Source organism: Rattus rattus, chromosome 9 (genome assembly GCF_011064425.1).
Source record: "Rattus rattus isolate New Zealand chromosome 9, Rrattus_CSIRO_v1, whole genome shotgun sequence".
In the NCBI taxonomy this organism is placed as follows: Eukaryota; Metazoa; Chordata; class Mammalia; order Rodentia; family Muridae; genus Rattus; species Rattus rattus.
Genome location: NC_046162.1, coordinates 43,068,867 through 43,093,951, shown reverse-complemented (window position 1 = coordinate 43,093,951; position 25,085 = coordinate 43,068,867). Strand labels below are relative to the sequence as shown.

At 49.9% G+C, this 25,085-nt stretch overlaps 2 protein-coding genes across 2 annotated transcripts; both read left to right on the top strand.

The window, feature by feature from the left end:
* Positions 1-9,403: 9,403 nt before the first annotated feature.
* Ggt6 (gamma-glutamyltransferase 6) lies at positions 9,404-12,962 on the top strand. The gene is made up of 4 exons (XM_032913994.1): positions 9,404-9,799; positions 10,404-10,606; positions 10,684-10,797; positions 11,098-12,962. Exons 1-4 carry the CDS (start codon positions 9,660-9,662, stop codon positions 12,135-12,137), a joined length of 1,497 nt encoding a protein of 498 aa, XP_032769885.1. The 5' UTR covers positions 9,404-9,659; the 3' UTR covers positions 12,138-12,962.
* A 1,369-nt stretch (positions 12,963-14,331) lies between these two features.
* Positions 14,332-25,079, top strand: Mybbp1a (MYB binding protein 1a). The gene is made up of 26 exons (XM_032911692.1): positions 14,332-14,870; positions 14,975-15,070; positions 15,673-15,756; positions 15,841-15,915; positions 16,005-16,112; positions 16,813-16,988; positions 17,079-17,246; positions 17,355-17,472; positions 18,066-18,361; positions 18,544-18,654; positions 19,049-19,174; positions 19,311-19,481; positions 19,568-19,667; positions 20,537-20,633; positions 20,712-20,863; positions 21,138-21,221; positions 21,310-21,462; positions 21,541-21,708; positions 21,797-21,957; positions 22,332-22,575; positions 22,689-22,820; positions 22,907-22,975; positions 23,372-23,485; positions 23,623-23,724; positions 24,150-24,298; positions 24,411-25,079. The coding sequence occupies exons 1-26, from the start codon at positions 14,679-14,681 to the stop codon at positions 24,997-24,999; spliced, it is 4,035 nt and encodes a 1,344-aa protein (XP_032767583.1). The 5' UTR covers positions 14,332-14,678; the 3' UTR covers positions 25,000-25,079.
* Positions 25,080-25,085: the final 6 nt, after the last annotated feature.

Sequence of the window (25,085 nt, the reverse complement as noted above, 5' to 3'; positions counted from 1 at the left end):
TAACTCACACTATAATACCAGCATTTAAGAGGCAGAGGCCGGCAGATCTCCAGGTTGGAGGCCAGCCTGGTCTACAAAGAATCGAGTTCCAGGACAGACAGGACTACACAGGGAAACCCTGTCTCAACAACAACAACAACAGCAGCAGCAGCAGGAATCCGTTCCTGTCTCTGTTCCTGTTTCACATTTTAGTGAACTTAAGAACAGAAAGGGGTAAGGGGTATTGACATCATAGTGGCAGAGGTTGGGGGTGGGGACTACCTAAGTTAAAAGGCAAGACTAACATCACAGTCTTCATCAGCAATATTGGGGGGAAAACCCTCACACGTAGAAGTGTGTACACAACTGCATGTTTCAAGAGCAAATGACAGATTAGATACGTTCTTGGTCATCACTGGGAAGAGAAGGTTCTGGAAGGAAGCAGCAGGAAGGGAGTGCATCTGGCAAACATGGAGAGGCTCCATACCTGCCGGCTGCGATAACTGACCTTCGGTTTTTGTCTGCTGCAACTAAAACCATAGCATGTGGGGTTGGCAGGACAGTCCAGGCCCCTGTGTAGCCGATGCTGTCTGAGTCCTAACTCACGCCGTCTCAGCTTTACCTCTGACTTTAGCCAACATCCTAGGAGAGCACACGCTCTCTGCCCCAGGGCTTCTGGTAAGGCCTTGATAGAGGGATGTCACTACTTCAGATGACCCACTTAAGGGAACCAGTGACATTTGTGGTTTTGTGGCTGGCTTCCTTAGAATAAAAATATTCCCAGCATTCGCCCATGTTGCATCAATGGCTTTCCTATTTAAATCCGAGTGACATTCCACAGAGTTTATCTATTATCCAGTCAGTGGGCATTTAGGTCACACCTGACCTTTGGCTGTTGTAAAAACATCACTGTGACCATGGGCATGTTTGAGTGTATTCATTAAGTTAGTCACCAATCACTTACAGAATCATACTGTCTTCTAGGAACTGTGACAAGAGCTAGAAAAGCAGCAACAAACAAAAGAAACACCTTGGCTTCAAGGAGCTTGTATTCCAATACAGAAAGTCCACGTTCACACAGGTCACTGTTCTCTGTCTGCAGGTGCCAGATAGTGACATGCCAAGATGGCATCAGGGTCTGTAGTTCACAGTGACAGGAGAGGTGAGGCCTGCTTTATCCAGGGTGGCCTAAGAAGGGCTGTCCATGGACAGATGTACCTAGAAGAAACAACGGAAGAGATGAAAAGTTTATTTTGGCTCATGGTTTCATGGGATTGCAGTCCTCCACGGCAGAGAAGGCAAAGCTTTGTTCACACAGCAAGAGGCGCATGGGATCGTAGTTGACCATGGAAGCTATGACCTTCAAAGGCCTGACCTTATTAAGCACCTCTGCCATGTAGACCCGACCCTCTAATGGCTCCACAACCTCCAAAAACAGTACCATCAGCTGGGGAGCAAGTGTTCAAAACATGAATCAGTTAGGGACATTTCACATTTAAATCATATAGCACAGGACATTTTCCTACTCGCCAAGCGGTCTGTTACTTTGAGACCTGTGTCTGGCCAGCTATGTGCACTACACAGACAAGGTTTCAGAGGGTCTCCGCTACCTCTAGACCCAGGCTGAAGGAAAAATGTGGTTATCCAGTCCCTCCTGCCTCCCACCTCAGGCGAGCTAGCACACTCCTGGTTATAGAGTCAGGAAGAGCCCATCTGACAACCCCTGAGGGTCTCGGCAGTTGTAACTCACACAGCTAGAATGAATGTGCGGTTCGCTGCCTCAGGAGTCTACCAGGGCAGGTCTCACATCTTAGAGGGATTGTGGCTTTGTAAATGGGCTAGCCTTCTTTTTCCCTTTCCATTCCCCCCACCAATACCTATTATCCTAGACTCCTTTCATTACAGCCCCTCCCCCCCCGTGTTGCAGGATATATGATCACACTGTGGACCCCAAGATTGTGTTATTACTGGAAAAACCTTTTTCTAGTTGTGGTATGGCTCAACTGTAGCACACACCCTTAATTCGAGAGTGTTCTATTTATTGTAAACAGGATTAAATAAAGTTAACCTTAGGTCAAGAGGCAGAGCTGAAACCAAGTGAACATGGAAAAAAAAAACAACCCATAGAAGTAAAAGGAAGTCAGAAGGATGGATAGACAGATGCACAGGAAGTAGGTGGGAGGGACATTCAGTTTGAAGGGTTTTTTGAGACAGCATGGAGAGGAGAGCTTCCTGTTCAGACATTGGTTGAGAAGGAAGATCAGCTGGGTACTTTCTCTACCTCTCTGAGTCAGCAGGCTTTCACCCCAGCATCTGGCTCCTGATTCTTTATTGGTAAAGTTGAACATTTAAGATTTTGTTAAAAGCCACACCCCAGTTCCTCCTAGTCCTACCCATGCTCTCAGCAGGACTTCTCAGCTTCTCCTTCACCCCTGGAGCTTCCTTCCTTCCTTCCTTTCTTCCTTCCTTCCTTCCTTCCTTCCTTCCTTCCTTCCTCTTCCTTCCTTCCTTCCTTCCTTCCTTCCTTCCTTCCTTCCATCCCTCCTACACCTTCACAAGACAGGGACATCATGCATTAAAGTTTCTTCTACACAAGAAGAAATATAGAATAGAGGTGACCGGGGACTTAATAGCCAAGATAGAATTATTATTTGATACTTATAGAACTCATTTTGCTGATCTCCAATTTCTGTCTCAAAAACCTATTAAGTGATTTCCATGTCTGGTTTTGAAGAATGAACTACTTTAGAAATCTTCCAGATAAAAGAAATTAGAAATCTAGAAAAATGTCTAACAATGAAGAGAAACAGAAAAGGAAAGAAATGTGGAGAAAATATACAAGCCATAATTCTAGACATTAAACAACAGGTAGCCCAGATCCCTGAGAAGAGAGAAATCAATTGTGTGATATCCTGGCTCATAGCCTCATAACCTCAGAGAATGTCTAGTGACAATAAAATTAGGAAGATTTCAAACAGAACATGGAGTCCCACTGAGCTTTGGAGGAAAAGATTGGAGTTCTAACTGGAAAGCAATTTTTAAGACAAAGTATTGAGGGGTTGGGGATTTGGCTCAGTGGTAGAGCGCTTGCCTAGGAAGCGCAGGCCCTGGGTTCGTCCCCAGCTCTGAAAAAAAAAAAAAAAGAACCAAAAAAAAAAAAAAAAAAGACAAAGTATTGAGAAAATACAAGTGTCATAGAAAAAAGCTCCAGATGTCTCCAGAAGAGAATTCAGGAGGGTTGAACAAGAACTGATGCTCTCATGTGTGGGAAGAAAATACCCAAGGCCAGGAAAAGGGTTGCCACAAAGTTCTAGGCCAAAAAATGTCTGGAATTCACACAAGACTAGAAATAGTCTAATGAAAAGCTCTTGTCACCCATCAATCATTCGATTGAGTCCTCAGAAAGATCACACATTAGTAGCAGAATTAATTAATCTCAAAATAAAGTCTTCCTACCATAATAAGGCTTCAAAGGAAGTCCGAATGGATCAAGAGCATTCACAAGTGTTTTACAACATGCCAGAACAAAATCCAACACTCTACAAAGGAATATATCAAAACACAGCACTCGGCAACATAAAATTTACAGCATCTAGTACCCGTTTAAAAGTCACCAGGCAGGCCGAGGACGCAGCTCAGTTGACAGAACGCTCCCTTAGCATGCACAGAGCCCTGCACTGTGGGCTGGAGCGATGGAGAACAGTTAGGAGTACTGGTTGCCCTCACAGAAGACCCAGATTCATTGCCCAGCATCCATCCACATGGTGCCTCCAGTTCCAGGCATTCTGATGCCTACTTCCGGCCTCTCTAGACATTAGGTACTTACTCGGTGTGCAGACATGCCTGCAGGCAGAAGCACACGCTCACATTAAGTAAATTTCAAAGCCATGCATTAATTTAACTGACTGGAAGTAAGGACTCGGGTCTCAATCCCAGGAGATGGAAGCAAGTGGATTAGAACTTCAAGGTCATATCTGGCTACATGGTGTTTGATACCATCCTGGAATGAAGAAAACCCTGGGGAGATGGCTCAGCAATTGAGAGCACTGACTGCTCTTCCAGAGGTCCTGAGTTCAAATCCCAGCAAGCACATGGTGACTCACAACCATCTGTAATGGGATCTGACGCCCTCTTCTGGTGTGTCTGATGACAGCTACAGTATACTCATGTACATAAAATAAATAAAATTTTTTATTTTTTATTTTTTTTAAAGATTTATTTATTTATTTAATGTATACAAGTACACTGTAGCTGTCTTCAGACACACCCAACCCCATTACAGATGGTTGTGAGCCACCATGTGGTTGCTGGGAATTGAACTCAGCACCTCGGGAAGAGCAATCGGTGCTCTTAACCGCTGAGCCATCTCTCCAGCCCAATAAAATTTTTTAAAGGAAAGAAAAGAAGACTGTCTCAAAAAGGAAAGGAAGGAACCAAATCACACAAAGACGTTTACCCATTACCTAGGAAAAAAAAAATACAATTATCACTCTGAAGAGACGGCTCGGCAGCTAAGGGTACTTGCAGAGAGCCTGACTTCAGATCCCAGGACCGACAAACACTCACAGACACCTTTAACTCCAGGCCCATCAGATCCAATGTCCTCTTCTGGCCTCTGCAGGCATCTACATACATGTGCATACACACACACACACACACACACACACACACACACACACACACACACACAGGCATACACACACACATAAATAAAATGAAACAAAACACATTTTAAAAGAATTGTTATAGGGCATCAGATCTCATTGCAGATGGCTGTGAGCCACCATGTGGTTGCTGGGATTTGAGCTCAGGACCTCTAGGAAAAACAGTCGGTGCTCTTAGCCACTGAGCCATCTCCCCAGCTCACAAAATGAACTTTTAAAAACCGGTCTCATGTCAACCAGAACTACTATCAAGACCTGTTTCATTAAAAACAAACAAAAGCCCCTGGACTGTGGAGGAAAGAACCTCTCGCTGTACTGTTATGCCCACTGTTACCTGTCTATAGGAGACAGCAAACACAGAATATTGGTACTGAAACTGTGTTACAAGCCTTTACAAAGTGGATAGCTTTGGTCTTCTCACATATTTCTTTTTCAAAAACATTTGGGACTGGAGTTTAGAATTAGCTTTTAAGAAAGACAGTCTACTCACGATCGTTTATCAAGATGATGATACCCTACTAACAATACTGACTTTCAAGGTCCATGTACATGGCATGTTCTCCATTCCTCTAGATCTTTTATTTATTTACTTTTAACACTACCCAGGATTGACCCTGGGGCCTCATTCACACTAGGACAGCAGTTGATTGATGGTATATATAATCCTTAACTTTAGCTCTTTTAAAAATGTATCTCAATTTTTCTTAAAGACTACACTAGTTGGGAGAAACCAGATATACACAAGTATACACTGTATGACTTTTATAACAGTTAAGCCCTCAATATGAGTCCTATAAACATATAGGGATAGAAATAAGATCAGTAGTTTCCGAAGGTTGGAACTATTAATAAAAAGCAAGCAAAAGAGGATGAGTAACTTTGTGGTTGCTGAAAATGGCTGTGGAGTTGGTTGATGGTTATACAGATGAACACTGAATTTTACCTTATGCAAAGCAGACTTCAATAGATTTGATTTTAAAAACTCTGGGGCAGGGAGCAGAGGCAGGCAGATCTCTATGGGTTTGAGGATCGACCTGGACTACAGAATGAGCTCCAAAGGCTACATGGAGAGACCATCTGAAAAAACAAACGAAAACTCCGATGTGTAAAAAAAAAACAACTCGTTAACTAATAATGGTTTTGCTAATAAAATGAAGAACGTTGCCAGACTGAAAATTACCACCCCTAAAATCTGTCAGGGGGCGGAAACGTGACTGTATCCTCTAAAACCAAAGAGAAGAGCCAGGTACTCGAGGACTAGAATAAAGGATTCTCAAGAGCGCCACCTGGAGGCAAAGTAGGTCTTCACAGCAGCCACTAAACACCCAGAGGCTCCTGAGTGCCAAACCCACGTGACTGACTCACAAAGCTGGAGCTGCCACTGTGCAGCTCCTGTGGGGCTTGGGCTTCGCTGCCCCTTCCTGCTCCAGCCAGTTTCAGCTCTGGCGGAAACAAAAGCCAGCAAGTAGGGAGTGAAAAGAACCCAAGAACAGAAACATAAATTTCTCTCTCTCCCCTCTCCCTCCCCCCTCCCTCCCCTCTCCCCTCCCTCCCCCCCTCCCCCCCCCCCTCCCCCCCCCCCCCCCCTCTCCCCCCCCCCCCCCCCCCCCCCCCCCCCTCCCCCCCCCCCCCCTCCCTCCCTCTCCCGGTCTCCCCCCCCCCCCGGGGTCCATGTGTCTCCCTCTCTTTCCCTCTCTCCCTCTCCCTCCCTCCCTCCCCTCTCCCTCTCCCTCCTCTCCCCTCCCCTCTCCCTCCCTCTCCCCCCCCCCTCTGAGTCTCCTCTCTTCCCTCCCCTTTTTCATTACCTGCTGCCTGCTCAAACAGAACAAGGAGTTGCAAGGAATACTTTTTTTTTTTTAACTCTAAGTCTCTAAGTAACCACAAGTTTGAGAAGATTGGCTTATTTTTAAATTATATTCCTTGTGTTTGTTGTTGTTGTTGTTGTTGCTTTGTTTGTTTGGTTTTTTGTTTTTGTTTTTGTTTTGCATGTTTTGTTGTGGTAAATATGCACAGCACTGTTAGTACTGTTCTAACCACACAACCGTTCTAGAGAGCCCAGGGCACTGCTGCCCTTCAGTTCTTTGTCCTCTTCACTCAGACATGTAAATCCCTCTTCTGGTCCTCCTCTCTTCCCTTTCTGGATGGTGGCTCCGAAGTGCTTTCTCTCGGTTGCCTATAGGAGGCACTTCCTCTTGACAGGCAGGTCCAAGCTCCACCCAAACCATGCCTCGCTGTGTGCCACTGCCACCTTGTGGCCAATTTCCATATGATTGCGCTTCCCAATTTCTAGACATGTTGGAAGAGAAATAATAACCCCCTGTGGAAAGGTCTTGTTGCTGTAAGGGAGGAGACCACAGAGGAAGCAGCCAAACCCCAAAAAACATTTACATCCATACTTCAGATCTAAAAGTAAGAAGATTTAAGTTAGGCGTGAGCTCAGCACTTAGGAAGCTGAGACAAGAGGATCACAGGTTCGAGGCCAGCCTATGGTGACATAGTGAGCTCCTTCCTCAAATGAAGAGAGGCCTTGACAGATGACTCAGTGGTTAAAAAAAGAAAAAACAACCCGTACTTCTCTTAAAGAAGACCTGAGTTCAGTCACCCATAACTCCAACTGCAGGACAATCTGACTCCTCCTCAGGCACCTGTATGTAAATGTGAAAGCACCCAGAGAGACATATGCATATACACACAGAACAGAATAATAAAAACAAATCTTAAATTAATCAATAAATACTTGGATAAGAAGGCTCAGTGTATACCTGGAGACCTAAGTACAATTCCCAGAACCCGAGTAAATATGAAAAAACAGATCTGTTCAAAATTGTCTCTGGCTTCCTCACATGCTGTGATGTGCACCTCCCACAAATACATTCCATGTACATATGTACACAATAATAAGTAAATAATTTAAAAAGGAAAGGCTGGTGCCCAAAGGCAACTCCTACCCCACTCCAACCCCCACCCCTCCACTGCCCTCAACAGAGTTTCTCTGTGTAGCCCTGGCCATCTTGGAACTCTGTCTGAAGACCAGGCCAGCCTCGAACTCAGAGATCCACCTGCCTCTGTCTCCTGAGGGCTGGCATTAAAGGCATGGGTCACCACACGTGATGTCATTCATTTTGATATTAAGCTTTTAATTAAGCCAAGCACAGTGATGCTCACCTATAATCCCAGCACAGGAGCAGTGAAGGCAGGAGAATTAGAAGGTCAAGGCCATACTCCCTCAGCTACAGGAGGAGTCTGAGGGCAGGCTGGGCTACATAAAACCCTGTCTCAAAACAAATAAACAAACAAACAAACAAACAAGCAAGCAAGCAAAGGGCCACTGGGATGACTCCATGGATGGAGGTGCTTGTGGTCAAGCCTGGCAATTATGCTTGGTCCCCTGAACCCAGATGATAGGAGAAGACCAACTGCCACAAACTGTCCTCTGACTTCCGCAAGCATGCCATGACACTCATGTGCCACACACCACACACACACCCAAACACACACACAAGAAATAAATGCAATAAAAAATTACAGGCAGGCATAGTGGCACACACCTTTAATCCCAGCACTCAGCAGGCGAAAGCAGACAGATCTGAGTTCAAGGCTGATTTAGTATACATAATCAGACCCTGTCTCAAATAAACAAACAAAAACTCAAAAAGTCTTTTAATTTAATAAACATTAGTAGTACTTTTGGGAGGTGGGAACAGAGAGGGAGGGAGGGAGGGAGGGAGGGAGAGAGAGAGAGAGAGAGAGAAGACATTCAGCTGTGGTGGCCCACACCTTTAATGCCAGAACTGGAAGACAGAGGCAGGAGAATTTCTATAAGTTCAAGGCCATCCTGGTCTACATAGTGAGTTCCAGGATAACCAGAAAGAAAGAAAGAGAGAAAGAAAGAAAGAAAGAAAGAAAGAAGGAAGGAAGGAAAGAAAAGGAAAGAGAAAAGAAAAGGAAAAAGACTTCTCCGGCTTCTTCCCAGAAGCCCTGTCTCTATTTCCTACTCCAGCTGCATTCTGAGTCTAGAAAGGTAGCTGGTTTTACCTTGTTCTGAGCCTTGCTTAAGACACACAATGGGTGCCCTTTCCTGCCTGGCATCTTTCGCTCACCATGTTCCCTCTGAGTCACATGCAGTGTTACACATAACTGTAGCTGCAGTGTTACACATAACTGTAGCTTGCTCTTTTTTTTTTTTTTTTTTTTTTTTTTTTGTTTTTTTTTCGGAGCTGGGGACCAAACCCAGGGCCTTGCGCTTCCTAGGCAAGCGCTCTACCACTGAGCTAAATCCCCAACCCCTAGCTTGCTCATTCTTTCTGCTACAGATACCCCGTTGACTGAAGAGTGGCTTGTGAGGTTTTCCTGACAATGGTGTTTGCGTGGTTTCCAATGTGGGACTGTTCCAAATAACACTGCTTTACCCAGAAGCAGGTCCTTGATGTGCATGCTAGGGAGAAGGTTGGAACCCTGTTCTCTAGACTGCTTCCACACAGAGGTCTCTGATGCCGCCTTCTGGACAAAAGCCACATGACACATCCAGGGGTGGCCCTCATCACCCAAGTTGTTCTCAAGATCTCATAGTAGCCTAAGATTGGACCATGACCCTTCCTGGAAGCCACACCCCTGACAATATAACCTGGTTGGTGGCACTAAGCCACCGCCCAGGTTACCCTTTGTAACCATAGCTCTAATTCATGTCCACGGTCCCTAGGGACCTGAGTAGGTTAGGGATCTCAAAGACTCTACCCACCCCACCCCTTAGTCTGTAGCTATAGTGTTGGGCTCCTCCTAGACCTGTGTAAATTGTGACCCCTGTATGGCAGCTGCTTGGGGAACCTTTATGAGAGCCCCGTGTCCTAATGAGGCAGGCTCATAGCAGCCTTCTCAGCCCCGCCCTGCCAGACCTGTTCTCTGTTTCACCACCTCCATTCCCCAAGGCCACCCAGCACCAGCCACAGCCTGCTTGCCTGCCTACCTGGCAGTCTCAACTGTCAGGGCTCTCGGTAAAGATCTGGGGAAGCACGGGCCATGGATGCCACCACAGGGGCTGTGCTCTACCACAAGCTGCAACTCTGGGAGCCTGGCATGGAGTCAGAGGAGGAGGAAGAAGAGGAAGAAATAGCAGAACCACTAGTCCTTTCCCTAAGGAGACTCCAAAATACCCCCGGGTGAGTCAGCAAGGGCCTGGGAACCCCATAGTTCAGGCCAGATCGCTGGCAAGGTCCTCTCTCTGGAACCTCTAAGCTGGGTCAGGCAATCCCACACTTGGCTGAGCCCCAGGGACTTTCTAGATGAGTAGGGGGAGGGAACTCTAGGCTGCAGACCCAACTTGAGGCTGAGCCAGTCAGTCAGAGAAAGGTCTGTGTATCTGAAGAGACATTTATATCAAGCTGGTCCCTAACCTGACCCAGCCTTGCCGGCTTCAGCCCAGCCCCATGCCACAGCACCTGCTGGACAGGTTGGGACCTGACTACACCTGCTGAACCCCGCTCCTCAACCCCCTCTTTCCTGTGTGTCAAGCCCCTTTCAGGTCTCCCTCCCCCAGTTCTTCTGTAGACTCTCCCTCCAAATCAGCCTCAGTTTCTCTGACTTTTTCCTACCTCTGTGTCTTTGCCAATGCACTGCCCTGGGCCTAGAATCAATCAATCCTCCTCCCCTCCAATTTATACTCTTACAAAATCAAACCTTTGGGGGAAAACATTCCTTGGGTCCTCTTGGGATTCTTGGGTACCCCTTTACCCCATCCCTGGCTCAGGACTCCCCTTTCTGCAGGAACAAGGTTGGTGGGTTGCCAGGAGCCTGGACCCGCCTGCTGGCAGGCCTGCTGCTGCTGGCTGTTAGCAGCTCCCTGGCTCTGAGGCAGCTGCAAGGTAGGAACAGCCCAAAAGGAAACTTGGGCCCTGTGGACCTTCCAGCCAGCAGACACTCCCATCACCCTGGTGTGTACCACCACAGCGCTGTCATCAGCCCTGCAGGTCAGTGTTTGGGGAGGGGCTGTGGGTCAGTGGTCCAGGGCACCTCCCCATCACACATAGATCTTTCCTTACTACAGCCACATGTTCCCAACTGGGCCAAGAGCTGCTTGTCGCTGGGGGCAATGTCGTGGATGCTGGAGTTGGAGCAGCTTTGTGTCTGGCGGTGGTGCATCCTCATGCAACAGGGCTAGGTCAGTGTGATCTGTGGGCCCTGAACCTCAGAGCCTCTAACCTGGGGCCTAGTTAGTGACCTGGAACTCGTTCGGGCAGTCAGTGACCGTTACCTCAAGACTAGCTAGTGAACAGGACAGAGGATCTGAGTACCAGGCCTAGTCTTGGATAACCCTTGACCCTGGTCAGCAACTCTTGATTTCAGGCTGTCAGGGACCTCTGTTGCAAGACAGTGATTCTCCACCTGGGACCACTGGAGGATCCTGACCTCAGTTCTGGCCAGTGCCTCTGATCCTTGTGTGGTCTCTGTCTCTCAACAGGTGCCACATTCTGGGGTCTCTTCTACAATGGCTCCTCAGGAAACTCAACTGCCCTGACAGCAGGCCCAGCCCAAATCCTGGCCCCTGGCCTGGGACTGCCCACAGCTCTGCCTGCCCTGCATTTGCTTCATACCCACTTCGGCCGCCTGCCCTGGTCACACCTGCTGGCCAAGCCTGCCATGCTGGCTCAAAAGGGCTTTGAGGTAGATGCTCCCCTGGCAAGCGCACTAGCAGCCCAGGGTACAGAGGGGCTCTGTCCACTGTTCTGCCATACCAACGGAACCCCACTGGGTCTTGGAGCTCAAGTCACCAACCCCAGCCTGGCAGCCGTGTTGCTCCGTGAAGCCCTGGCCTCCAGCCCAGATCTTGTTGGGAATGCCTTGCTGAACCTGCTGGTCAGAGACCTGGGGTTAGAGTTGCCCTCTGTGCAGCCCAAGCCTTCCTTAGAGCCTGCACTGCAGCTTCCTCTGCCTCAGGGTGTGCTGTTCACTACTCCTGGCCCCTCAGCAGGCCCAGAACTTATGGGACTGCTGGAGTCTACTCTTCACTCCAAGACACCCAGCCCTGCTTCCTGCTCATCACCCCTGCAGACTGCTGAAACCCCAGTGAGCAGTGCCCTGGCCACTGTGGACAGCCATGGCTCCATGCTCCTTCTAACCTCCTCACTCAACAGCTCCTTTGGCTCTGGACATCTGTCCCCAAGTACTGGCGTTCTTCTCAGCAACCTGGAAGCCAGCTCTGTACCTAGTACCTGGGCCTGTCCACTCATTCTCCGTGGCAACCTAGATGACACAGAAGACGATATGTTGGGGCTGGTGGCTTCAGGGATCCCCAGAGGGGCCAAAGCCATGGCTTGCACCTTGTTCAATCATCTGACAACACCCCAAACCCAACAGCAGGTCCAACATCAAGCCCAACAAAGACCCACAGAAAGCCCTGGCATTTGTGGCCAAGAGGCTCTACTGCAGGTAGTAGTCCATGCAGAACACGCCCAGGTCTCCAGCATCCCTAGTGGCTGCTGCCCCTTTCAGGGGTATTAACAGAGGCGCAGAGGTGTCTGGAACCTAAGAGCCGGACAGAGAAGGCCTGGCAGCAATGAATGTATGAAGAGAATGTATCTGTGATGTGTTTGCTGCTCCAACAACCCTGCATCCTGTTATGCTACCTGGTTCTAGCTCTGGCATCCAGGGCTGGTCCAACCACGTTTCCTGGTACCCTCGCTGATGGAATTTCTGGCTTTTTTTTTTTTTAAAAAATCAAATAAAGACTTAGAGGGTGATGAAAAAGAGCTTGAGTGCAACTCACCTTCAGGAAAGTCCAGAGGAAGTCACCACTCCCTACCTAGTCTTTGGGCAGGGTAGTCAGCTCCATCTTCCACTGGGCCATTCCCTGCTGATCTCTATCAATTGGACTGGAAGCTAATAAAACTCAAATATCCCGGGACAACGTGCCTCCCGTGCTCTTTGGTTAACTTTCCTGTTACCCTTTGCAGCACAGATGATGAACACCAAACATAGGGGGAGGAGCCTGGCCTGGTCTCTTTCAGCTTTCCCTGCTCCAGCCACCTTCTGCTTTCTGGGGTTCCGCCTGTGCAAGGTAAATCTCTTAGTGTCAACGTGTAGAGCAGACGGCAGAGCAGAGGAGGGACAATGAGTAGGAGATGTCTCTGGGTACAGAAGGGCTGGAACTGGGCTGGCCCTGACCTTATCTGAGGTCTCTTGAGTACAACCCTTTAGAAATAGTTCCTCGGGCCAAGGGCAAGAACATCCAGTAGCAATTCTCCTACCGGACAAAGAAAAAGGTAATTCTGATTTAAGGTTTTGAGGGTTTGATTTTTTTTTCAATTAAAAAAGGCTTTCATCTTGTGTGTGTTGACTACATATATGTACATATACCGCATGCATCTTCTGTCTGAGGTCAGAAGAGGGCTTTGGATCCCCTATAACTGGGGTTACAGATGTGAATTGCTGTATGGGTGCTGGGAACTAAACCTGGATCCTCTGGAATAGTAGTAAGAGCTTTTACCCAATGTGCCATATCCCTGATCTCTGTAATTTTGTCTTTTTTTAAAAAAAATTTTTTAAGATTTTTTTATTTAATATTATATATGAGTACACTGTGGCTGTCTTCAGACACACCAGAAGAGAGAGCATCGGATATCTTTACAGGTGGTTGTGAGCCACCATGTGGTTGCTGGGAATTGAACTCAGGACCTCTGGAAGAGCAGTTGTCGCTCTTAACCGCTGAGCCATCTCTCCAGCCCTGTAATTTTGTCTTTTAAGGCATAGAGTCTCCCTATGTAATCCATTCTGGCCCAGGCACTGGGTTAGAGGACCACCAACACACTCAGCGAATTGTTTTGTTTTGTTGAGCTGGGGGTCAAATGTAGAGCATTGACATGTTTGCCTGGTATTCTACTTCCATACCATATCCCCAAGTTCAAGCTAGCAGAACTCTTGAGTGGATCATCTTCACTTCTCTCTCAAACAAAACATCCCTAGGTGCAATTATTCCACCGCCTATTCAACTATTTTAGCTTTTAGCTTGGTGTCCTTTCTAGCCAATCATCTCCTTTGACTCAAGTCATCACTCACCTTGACCATCTCTAGATTAGTCAAGGTCTCACTCCAGCCCAATTCACTGTCTCTGCACAGGGCGTGCCTGCTCTCAGCCAACAGTTGATCTTTTAAAAATATAAATCAGGGGGTTGGGGATTTAGCTCAGTGGTAGAGCGCTTGCCTAGGAAGCGCAAGGCCCTGGGTTCAGTCCCCAGCTCCGAAAAAAAGAAGCAAATATATATATATATATATATATATATCAGATGTAAATCCTTCCCTGCACACTCAGAAGAAATTCTGAACTCTTGAGCCTGGCCCGGGGTCCTATACAGCCTTGCTTCCCAGAACCTTTGTCCTCTTCCTCTTACTGACCTCATTCCCATAGAGATGAACAGCCTTTGTAGAAAAAATGTCCTTGGCCTGTTCTTTTTGCCCTGGGGGACAATTGAGCCCATCTTGTCCCTCAGCTGTCAGCCCACATGTCAGTCTTGTCATGGTCTCTTATTAAATAGTATCTTAGGATCTATTGAATTTTCTCTTTAATTTCTAACAGGTGATGTTTTCGCGTATTTTAACATTTAAAGGGCTCCCTCTGCTACATACATTCCTTATTTTCCTCAGAACTGTCGTTTTAAATGTATTTGGCGACTTGTTCATCAGCCATCTTTTCCCACTAAAAGGAAGAGAAGCCACGGCTTTATTCCGCTGAACACAGTAGAAGCAGAACAGCAGTCGCACCGGTGTCTCTGAAAGGATCGCGAGCAGACCCGGGTCTGGGAAGAGATCTTATTACGGCGGTCTACAGAAACTCCGCCAGCGTAAAGGATGAGACCAAAGCTGCAGTTTCTACACACGTGTGCGAGCACAGGTCTCTGCTCCACCCACAGCCACACCGAAAAGGCGAGACCGGCTGGGATCCACGCCTAACCTGCTAGGCCCCGCCCCCACTCGGACTCCCAGTGCGCAGGCGCCGAGGCCTGACCTGGAAGAGACTGTCTTTCGAGCCCACGTGTTTGGTTCAGCATGGCGGAGATGAAGAGCCCTACGAAAGCTGAGCCTGCGTCTCCCGCAGAAGCGCCGCAAGGCGACCGCCGCAGCCTGTTGGAGCACAGTCGCGAGTTCTTGGACTTCTTCTGGGACATCGCGAAGCCGGATCAGGAAACGCGGCTCCGGGCCACGGAGAAGTTGTTGGAGTACTTGCGCACAAGGCCGAGTGTATGATGGAGGGGCCCGGGCTCAGTGGCGGGTCTGGATGCAAGGGGCAAGGGGTGGGCCTCTCAGATCACTGTTGAACACGAGGGATGTTCTTTTTTCTGTAGGATTCGGAGATGAAATATGCCCTGAAGCGCCTAATCACTGGGCTTGGGGTGGGCCGAGAAGCTGCTAGGCCCTGCTACAGTCTGGCGCTAGCACAGGTGAGGCGGTACGTCTGGCAAGAGCACAGACTCGCTGGGCAAAGAGTGGAGTTTAAGGGCAAGGGGGGACCGCAGCTGCTGGGTAAGGAGATATCCGAGAGGCTTCTGAGGGGATGCAAGCATCCTTACATGGGTGGAAGGAAGCGCCCAAACACGGCCTATCTACAACAAAGTCCAGACAGGTGGGAGAGTTAAACACGTTTTCTTTCTGATACACGTTTGTCAGGCGTACTAGCTATAGTTACTGGGAGTAGTGAGTTTTGAAGTTGACTTCTGCAAGGTTGGGTTGCAGTTGATGGCAGACCACATAGAAATTCGTACACCAAAAAGCAATGAAGGCTAACGAGTAGAGTCAGTCTTAAGGCAACTCAGAACAGGATCTGTGGATGGAATGGGTTTTTCCAAGAGGTACAGAAGCAGTCTAGGCCTTCTGAAGCCTTAGCAATGTAAGATTTGGTCCCTTGAAAGCGGTAAACTCTTCTTAGCACTTGTGAGGGACGGGAAGAGCAACCAAGATTATATTGGGGAAAGTGGAAGAAGTTGACTTGGTCTGGTTTGATGTCCCTGGGCCACTCCTGAGCTCTTTTTGGTCTTGCTGGCAGCTGTTGCAGTCTTTTGAAGACATCCAGTTGTGTGACATCCTGGGACAGATACAAGAAAAATACAATCTACAAGCAATGAACAAGGTCCGTGTGGCTCCCAGACAGACAACCTGCCCCTGAACAGGTATGGGAGGGACCCTGTTCACCTGTGTTTGGATCTTTTTCTAGGCAATGATGAGACCCACTCTCTTTGCAAACCTGTTTGGAGTGCTTGCCCTCTTTCAGTCAGGACGCCTAGTGAAGGTAGGAGCTTTGGGCATAGGGACGGGTTTGGGGGTGGGGAGCAGACCATAGCATTCCCTGCACTTCACCCTCTGCTCTCTGGATACCAGGATAAAGAAGCCCTGATGAAGTGCGTGAGATTGCTGAAGATATTGTCCCATCACTACAACCACTTACAGGGGCAGCCAGTAAAGGCTTTGGTGGACATCCTCTCCGAGGTAGAGAATCCCAGCTCATGCTGTCTCATTGGGGAACCATTGAGAAGATTAGGGTTAGTTACAGCAGCACTAGAACAGATGATTTGACCACCATGCAACTGGAGCTTTTTTTCCTTCCTGTCCCCAGTATGTTAAATCTGTCATGTCTTTCAGGGTCACAGCACATCTCCATTCAGTTGGGCACTTTAGATCCTCCATAACTCTCTCTGGTAGCTTTTGTGGGGATAGTGTGGGTTTGGAACAGTGCTTGTCAGTGCCTGAATATGTAGAAGGCACCCTGAGTACATTTGCCATAGTTAGTTTGGTCAAGCCTGGGTCTGCACTATCTATCCTAGTTGGGAGACCAAGGCAGACTCGTGTCTAGAGTCATTTGCCACTAGCTCATCCCCAATTTGTCCTTTTGGCACAAATGGAGACGGACCATAATTCAAGTGCAGCTCTCCACATAGGGCTGTGTCTATGAAACAGGCTAGTTCTCTTAAAAAAATAAAAAGAGGAACAATTTTAAATGTAGCCTTTGGGCCAGTTAGCCATCAGTAGGATGCTGGAGTTGAGGAGGCAGTGCTCTCTTACGGGTCTGATGCTTGGCAAGTTGGCTGCCTGACTGGTGGTGTATCAGAAGCCCCTGGGTAGAACAAGACCCAGAAGGAGAAACAAGAGCTAGGAGAAGCCACCCTTTCTACCTGTGCTCCCACTCCAGGTCCCAGAGTCCATGTTCCAGGAGATCCTGCCAAAGGTCCTCAAGGGGGACATGAAAGTGATCCTCAGCTCTCCCAAGTACTTGGAGCTCTTCCTCTTGGCTCGGCAGAGGGTGCCAGCAGAGCTCGAGTCACTGGTTGGCTCAGTTGATCTGTTCTCAGAAGACAACATTCCCAGGTTTGAGGAGATTATGAGCAGGCTCTCGCTGGGGGCGTCCTGCACTCTAGTCTTCTGGGTGATGTTTACTGAATCCCCCCTGCCTTCCAGTCTGGTGAATATACTGAAGGCGGCGGCCAACTCTGTAAAGAAGGAGCAGAAGCTGCCTGATGTGGCTCTGAACCTGCTCCGCCTGGCACTTAAGGAGAACAAATTTGAACGGTTCTGGAAGGAGGTTTTGGAGGAGGGGCTGCTGAAGAAGCCATCCTTTACGTCCAGGTGTGTTTGACACTGGTCTCCCCTCTCCTCCAGCCTGGGTAGGACCTGTTCTAAAACCTGGCTAAAAGAACAGGGCCTCTGACACGGCTCTACCCCAATTCTCCATAGCTACATGTGTTTCCGCCTACTGGGTGCATCTCTGCCGCTTCTGTCAGATGAGCAGTTGCAGTTGGTGATGCGAGGAGACTTGATCCGCCATTTTGGGGAGCACATGGTCGTTTCTAAGGTAGGTGTCTTCCCGTGTGGTTCAGTGCTGCCCACAGGGCCAGGGCAGTGGTGCTTCCTCTGAAGGTCTAATATGGCAGGACTTGACAAGAGGTTAGCCAGTGATCAGGCCCTTTTGTCCCGAGGCCCACTCACGAGCAGGCCCAGCCAGCCATCTATTTGTAACATTGCTGGGGTGGTCACATTGGGGGGAGTGGTTATTGACGCCAGTGTGTTCTGCATTTTGTGCCTGGCACCTGTCAGTCATAGTGGGGGCCCTATACAGAGGGTTGTCAGGAAGCAAGTGGGTTTTGAGCCATAGGTCAGTACTGGTCTATCAGGACCTGAACCTAAGTTTCCTTTGTGCCAGTCAAACTAGGAAAACATCTTGTCCTCAATCTTTGAGGGAGAATGGGAATCTTCTTGTGCTAGGGATGAACTAAGGGGTCAAGGATAGGCTTTGATGGAGTTGTGGCAAAGTTGGGCTCAGCCCTCAGTCCTGCTGTGTAATTGGAGTGGGGAAGCCCTGGATTTAATCACTAGAGAGAAAGATGGGAAAGTGGTGGCGCCTGCCTCTTCACTCTAGTAACCCAAACTCATGCTCGTCTCTTGCAGTCCCAAAACCCGTTAAGGTTCATTCCAGAGATAAGTGCATATGTGAGTACCTTCCTCGAGGGGTGCCAGGACGATCCCAAGCGGCAATTCACTGTGATGGTGGCCTTCACGGCCATCACCAATCAAGGTCTCCCTGTCATGCCTACCTTCTGGCGTGTCACACGGTTCTTGAATACTGAAGCCCTGCAGAGCTACGTGACCTGGCTGCGGGACATGTTCCTGCAGCCTGACCTGGACTCCTTGGTTGACTTCAGCACTGCCAACCAGAAGAGAGTTCAGGACGCCTCCTTGAATGTGTAAGTAGCAGGTGTCAGGAGCTTTGAGGGGCCCAAAGCCTTAAGTGGCATGGCAGGAGGGGAGGAAGGTTAGCTTTTTGGGGTAGCTTTGGTGTCTCCTGACTGGAGGTTGGGGCAGGGTGTAGATGGTCCCAGGGCAAAGGAGCACCCTGTTTCTGTTGTCATGTGGCTTCTGCTTCTAGGCCTGAGCGAACCGTATTCCGGCTCCGGAAGTGGATCATCCACCGCCTGGTCAGCCTTGTGGATCATCTGCACCTGGAGAAGGATGAAGCTGTGGTCGAGCAAATAGCCAGGTGTGTGAGGGACAAGGCGTGAGGGACACTCGTGGCTGGCATGACTGAAACTAGGCCCCTTGCCTCATCCTTGTTTGGGTTCCCCTGGAGCCAGAGGCCTTCACGTTAAGGTAGGGAATAGGCACAGGGGACCTTTGGGGTACGTTATCCTGTGAAGGAAAGTGACCAAGAAAGTGTACAGCTGTGGGACCCCAAAGGTTCAGACTCGACCTATGGATTCTGTAGCAAGCCTTTGCCCACAGTAGCCAGCATCTGTTGCTCCAGAGGAGCGGCTCTGGTTCTGCCACTTGATCTCAGGTGGTCTACTTACGTTCAGAGGATCAAACTAGAGAAATGACCCCTATGTGGTGAAGCTAAGGGGTGTCTAGCCATGCCACTGCTGGTTTGCTCGCAGGTTTTGCTTGTTCCATGCCTTCTTTAAGACAAAGAAAGCTACTCCCCAGATCCCAGAGACAAAGCAGCACTTCTCCTTCCCCTTGGAGGACGGCAACCGTGGGGTCATTGTCAGTGCCTTCTTCAGGTGGGTCTGGGCTACCCACACGATGGGGAGGGACTCTTGTTCTGTTCTGAGCTGTGAACAAGGTCAGTGAGCCTGGGACAGGGGGCTGAACCCCTGGGTAGTGCTGTCTTATGAATCCTGCCTCCCTTTTACCCAGCCTACTGCAGACCCTCAGTGTGAAGTTCAGACAGACACCAGACCTGGCGGCTGAAAATGGGAAGCCCTGGACTTACCGCCTGGTGCAGCTGGCAGATATGCTGTTGAAGCATAACCGCAACGTAGCCAATGTGACACCCTTGACAGCACAGCAGCGTCAGGCCTGGGACCAGTGAGGACGTAGCATTTCTGGGGGTGGAGGAGGGAGCCCTGTCTGTCTGCCAGTGGAGCCTGCAAATGTGCCCGTTCTCCCTCCAGGATGATGAGTACGCTGAAGGAACTGGAGGCCCAGTCCTCAGAGACCCGGGCCATTGCCTTCCAGCACCTGCTGCTTCTGGTGGGCCTCCACCTCTTCAAGGTATTGTAGTCTATAGAGAAAGGCGTGGAGCCTGGAGTTCTGAGGCACTGTGGACTCTCCCCACTCAGTGGCTTTGGGGGCAGTGGGACATGGGGGTTGAAGTTAGATTTCCTAAGCCAACCTAGTCCTGCATGAAAGTTATAGCTCAAAGGGGAAAAAACCCACGCCATCCACGTGAGCACCAGCTAGCATCCCAGGCTCTCCCTGGGGGGCTGCCCTGTGTTTGCTGGGTACCAGAAGCCTTGCTTAGGGCCATACCTCCAGTGGCTGAGATTGATAGTCCCACAGTCCCTTCTATCTGTGATTTACTGATTGGAAGTTATAGGTATGAAAGAAAGAACTGCCCCCTGCAGGAGGGAGGCCAGTTTGACATCCAGGACACTTGTCATTTAGTAGTCATTTAGGAATGGGGCCCAGGTGCAATATATGTAACTCAGGGCTTCCTCCAGCCCCAAGCAAGGGACAGTCAGGCCCGAAGCCAGTAGTGTTCCCCAGCAGAGACTCTGTAGCCTACCAGCTTCCCAGTATATCACATTCTGCCATTTGTATCACCCTCTAGACCACACTGTCTCCCTCTCTGTTTTTCAACTAACACTTTAAAATTTATTTTGTGGATAAGTACCATGTTAGCCCAACATTGTGGGGTTGGGCTTTGCTAGTCCTGCGGTCCTGGTGTCCTTTGTAGCCTTGACTGTGGGTGTTGATGGGGGAACTTAGGCTCTGTGGGCCTTGCTACTATTGAAAGTTGTGGAAAGGTCTTGGGGTTCACATTGTGACGGGTAAGGGTGACCTGCCAGCATAAGCAGGACTGGCATATTAAGGACTCTGGTTTCAGTTCCTCTCTGATATCTACTTTGTCCTGCCCATAGTCCCCTGCAGAAAGCTGTGATGTCCTAGGAGACATTCAGACTTGCATCAAGAAAAGCATGGAGCAGAATCTGCGCCGATCACGCTCTAGAGCCAAAGGTGTGTCGTTGCTTCTGGGCAGGTTGGTAGCCAGGCTGTCGGTGGCCTGCTCAGCTTAAATCTGCTTCCCTCTTGTAGCCTCCCAGGAGCCAGTGTGGGTGGAGGTGATGGTGGAGATCTTGCTGTCCTTGCTGGCTCAACCCAGTAACCTGATGCGCCAGGTGGTCCGGAGTGTTTTTGGTCATGTCTGTTCCCACCTGACTCCACGTGGGCTGCAGCTAATCCTGGCTGTGAGTTGGGGCCTTTGGAGAGATAGATTAGAAGATGGGTCCACTGCGATGGAGTGGGAATTGTGCCAGTTTCCATCTTCTGTACCTCTGCAGCATCAAAATGCTACACACCACCGTCCCCAGACCATCCCCACAGGCTGTTCAGAGGACGTTCCCCTTTTCCTCCTTGGGGTGGTGGGGCCTTTGGCCAACATAGAAGAGACTTGCATGGGTGACCTAAGGAGAGGGTGACACAGGGCAGCAAGTGCAGTGGTGGTCTGGGGCTTCTCCTTAGGTGCTCAACCCTGAGACAAATGAGGATGAGGAGGACAACGTGGTGGTCACTGACACTGATGAGAAGCAGCTGAAACATGGAGAGGTACTTACCAGAGGGTGCAAGGTAGTGCGGGTGGCTGGAGATAGTCACATAGTGTCATCAAAAGGGTGTCTTAACTCCCTACCCATAGGACGCAGACTCAGACAGTGAGGAGAGTAAGAACTCAGAGAGTGACGTGGATAGTGAGGATGGGGAAGAAAGTGAAGAGGAGGACCGTGATAAGGATGTGGACCCAGGCTTCCGACAACAGCTGATGGAAGTGTTGCAAGCTGGGAATGCACTGGTGAGCAGGACCCAGGGGAGAGAGGGGGTTTGTCCACCCACTTAAGGGTAAGCTGATGGCTCTGCTTTTGTGCCTCAGGGTGGAGAGGAAGAGGAGGAGGAAGAGCTTGGGGATGAGGCCATGATGGCCCTGGACCAGAACCTGGCCAGCCTATTTGCAGAGCAGAAGATGCGTATCCAGGCCCGGCATGAGGAGAAAAACAAGCTGCAGAAGGAGAGGCAGCTCCGACGGGACTTCCAGATCAGGGTGAGTGTGCACATAGTCGCCAGGCACCCTGAGCTGCTCCTGCCTCTCCCATGTTCCCACATGGGCTGACTCAGCCTTTTGGCCACAGGCACTGGACCTGATTGAGGTGCTGGTGACCAAGCAGCCTGAGCACCCCCTGATCCTGGAACTTCTTGAGCCACTGCTAAACATCATCCAGCGCAGCATGCGCAGCAGAGGCTCCACCAAGCAGGAGCAGGACCTCCTGCACAAGACCGCCCGCATCTTCATGTGAGTGCACATGAGTTACCCCAGAGTAACGCACAGCCTTTGGTTCCACTTTCCTCACGCTGCCGTTCCCTGTGTGTAGAGTAGGGGTCCTGAAGCTCTGGGCCCATCCCAGCTATCGGTGACAAACGTACTCTGTCCCTATCTCTGAGGACATAGAACTTCATCTTACTATACATAGGTCAGAGGCCACTGTCCCACAAGACAGATACACAGTTCATACACAGTGTGGGGCGGCTCAGAGGCATCAAGTTTCTGTTCATCTCTAAGTTGGTTTCCTAACCTATGCAATGAGACTTGGGGCTGCTCTTTGTGGTGTGCATGACAGAGCAAGTAAAGAGACCCCTTGTGACCAGCTTTGCCTTTCCTGCCCATAGGCATCATCTTTGTCGTGCCCGCCACTACTGCCACGAGGTGGAGCCCGGCGCAGAGGCTCTGCATGCCCAGGTGGAGAGGCTTGTGCAGCAGGCTGGCAACCAGGCCGACGCCTCTGTTGCCCTTTACTATTTCAATGCCTCTCTGTACCTGCTGCGAGTCCTCAAGGGCAACACCACTAAGAGGTACCAAGACGGTCAGAAGTTAGAGGGAGCAAACATCAAGTCTGAACCCAAGGACTCAGAGGTGAGCCAGAGCCGGTCCAAGCAGTTTCCAATGAGAATTTGAGGCCAGCCCTTGTCCAGGACTCTCCCTCAGCCTTCTCCCTGCTCCTAGTTTCACCTTAGCTCTCTCACCAGGTCCAGACTACCAGTTGCTTGGACTTGGACTTTGTGACCCGGGTGTATTCAGCGTCATTGGAATCTCTTCTGACCAAGCGTAACAGCCCACTCACCATCCCCATGTTCCTCGACCTCTTCTCCCGATACCCAGTAAGTACAGGAGCCAGCCTGCCTGTTGAGAACTCTGCCCAGCCCAGTCCCCAGCTAATGGCCTTTTGTCCTTCCCCAATCCCTAGGTGATCTGTAAGAACTTGCTTCCCATCGTGGTCCAGCATGTGGCTGGCTCATCTCGGCCCCGCCATCAGGTAAGGGTCTTTCTGAAACGCCTGTACCGTTTTCTCACTTAAGCCGACGAGGCCTGTTTTACTGACCTCAGTTATGCTCATGCTGTAACTCATGATAGGCACAGAGGAACTGAAAGAACCTTGCTGTCTGGCCCAAGGTCTCCAGCTTGCTGAGGCTTTATCTCTGGCCTACACAAGAGGGCATCCCTTGTCAACTTAGATGCCAGGACTATCGAGCAGGCTAGAGGGAGGTCAACACCAGGTCTTGCTTCTATCCAGTTGGGACCACTGCCTCTCCAGGCCTCAGCAGCCCTTTTCCCACATAAGAAGAGAGAAATTGATGATTGAAAGGCCTAGCATGGGCAGCCTCCTCTAAGTCTGGGTGGGTTCCTGCTGACTACATTCTCCTTGATGCAGGCCCAGGCATGCCTGCTGCTCCAGAAGGCCCTGTCTGCACGGGAGCTGAGAGTGTGTTTTGAGGATCCTGAGTGGGAGCAGCTGATTAGCCAGGTCTTGGGAAAGACCACCCAGGTAACAGCTGTGAAGCCCCTGCCCATGAACCAGATTGCTTAGAACACATTACCTCCCCCGGGCCACTGTTGTATATAGGATGTAGAGAGGCCTTGAGCCGCTCTCAGGAGTGCCTCAATGTTGGCCTTCCTCTGCAGACCCTGCAGACTCTTGGGGAAGCACAGAGCAAAGGGGAGCACCAGAGGGAGCTATCCATCTTGGAGCTGCTGAACACTGTCTTCAGGATAGTCAATCACGAGGTAAGGCAGCTGCAAAGATTAAATGCTACTAGACCTGGTAGACTGGGAGGGAGGCCAGGTCACTATGCCGGAAAGAAAATGGAGAGATGTTAGTGGTCAGCGAGAGGAGCTAGAGGTGAGGCCAGGCTTCCTGGCTCAGAGGGGCAGGAGTTACTCGTGAGCCATCAGGATAGAGGGCCAGGCCACTGGAGATGGGCAGCTGGGCTCCCCTAGTCTGGAACCACCCCTGCAGGTGGCTGAGGAACTATAAAAGCAGAGACCCAGGCCCCTGGCTATGGAAAGAGAGACAGTGTTAGGGGCCCTTGTTTCCTCCACAACCAAGGGACTAGTGACTTAAAGACAGGAATGACTAAGGACCCAGGAGCCAAATGCTGGCAAGAAGCCATGTCACCACCACTGCTACTCCAGCCTACCTTTACTTCCAGAAGCTGTCTGTGGACCTCACTGCTTTCTTGGGCATGCTTCAAGGCAAGCAGCAGAAGCTGCAGCAAAACCTGCAGCAGGGGAATCACTCGTCTGGCTCCAGTCGCCTCTACGATCTCTACTGGCAGGCCATGAACTTGCTTGGAGTGCAGTATGTTCTGGGAGAGGGACTAGCATTGGGAATGTGGCTAAAAGCACCCTCCCTCCAAGCAGTACTGCACACTCACACACACACTCTCAACTTTGTGTTTTTCTTCCTACAGGCGTCCAAAGTCAGAAAAGAAGAATGCAAAGGATATTCCTAGTGACAGCCAGAGCCCCATTAGCACAAAGCGGAAGAAAAAGGGATTCTTGCCAGAGACCAAGAAGCGAAAGAAACTTAAATCTGAGGGTACCACACCAGAAAAGAAGGCTGCATCACAGCAGGATGCAGTGACAGAGGGTGCCATGCCTGCTGCCACTGATAAAGACCAGCCCCCCAGCACAGGCAAGAAAAGAAGGAAGAGAGTGAAGGCTAACACCCCATCCCAGGTGAATGGAGTAACTGTGGCCAAGAGTCCGGCTCCCAATAACCCCACCCTGAGTCCCAGCACCCCTGCCAAGACCCCAAAAGTGCAGAAGAAAAAAGAGAAGCTGTCACAGGTGAATGGAGCCACTCCTGTGTCCCCCGTAGAGCCTGAAAGCAAAAAGCATCAGAAGGCTCTCAGCACAAAGGAGGTCAAAAGAAGGTCCTCCCAGTCTGCCCTGCCAAAGAAAAGAGCAAGGCTGTCTCTGGTGAGCAGGAGCCCCAGCCTGTTACAGAGTGGGATCAGGAAAAGGAGAGTGGCCAGGAGGAGAGTCCAGACACCTTGAGTGCTATGATGTCCCCTCCTGTCAGCAGCCCTAGAGACTCCTATTTTTTCACCAATATTTTAATAAACAAGCCATGATCTCTGACA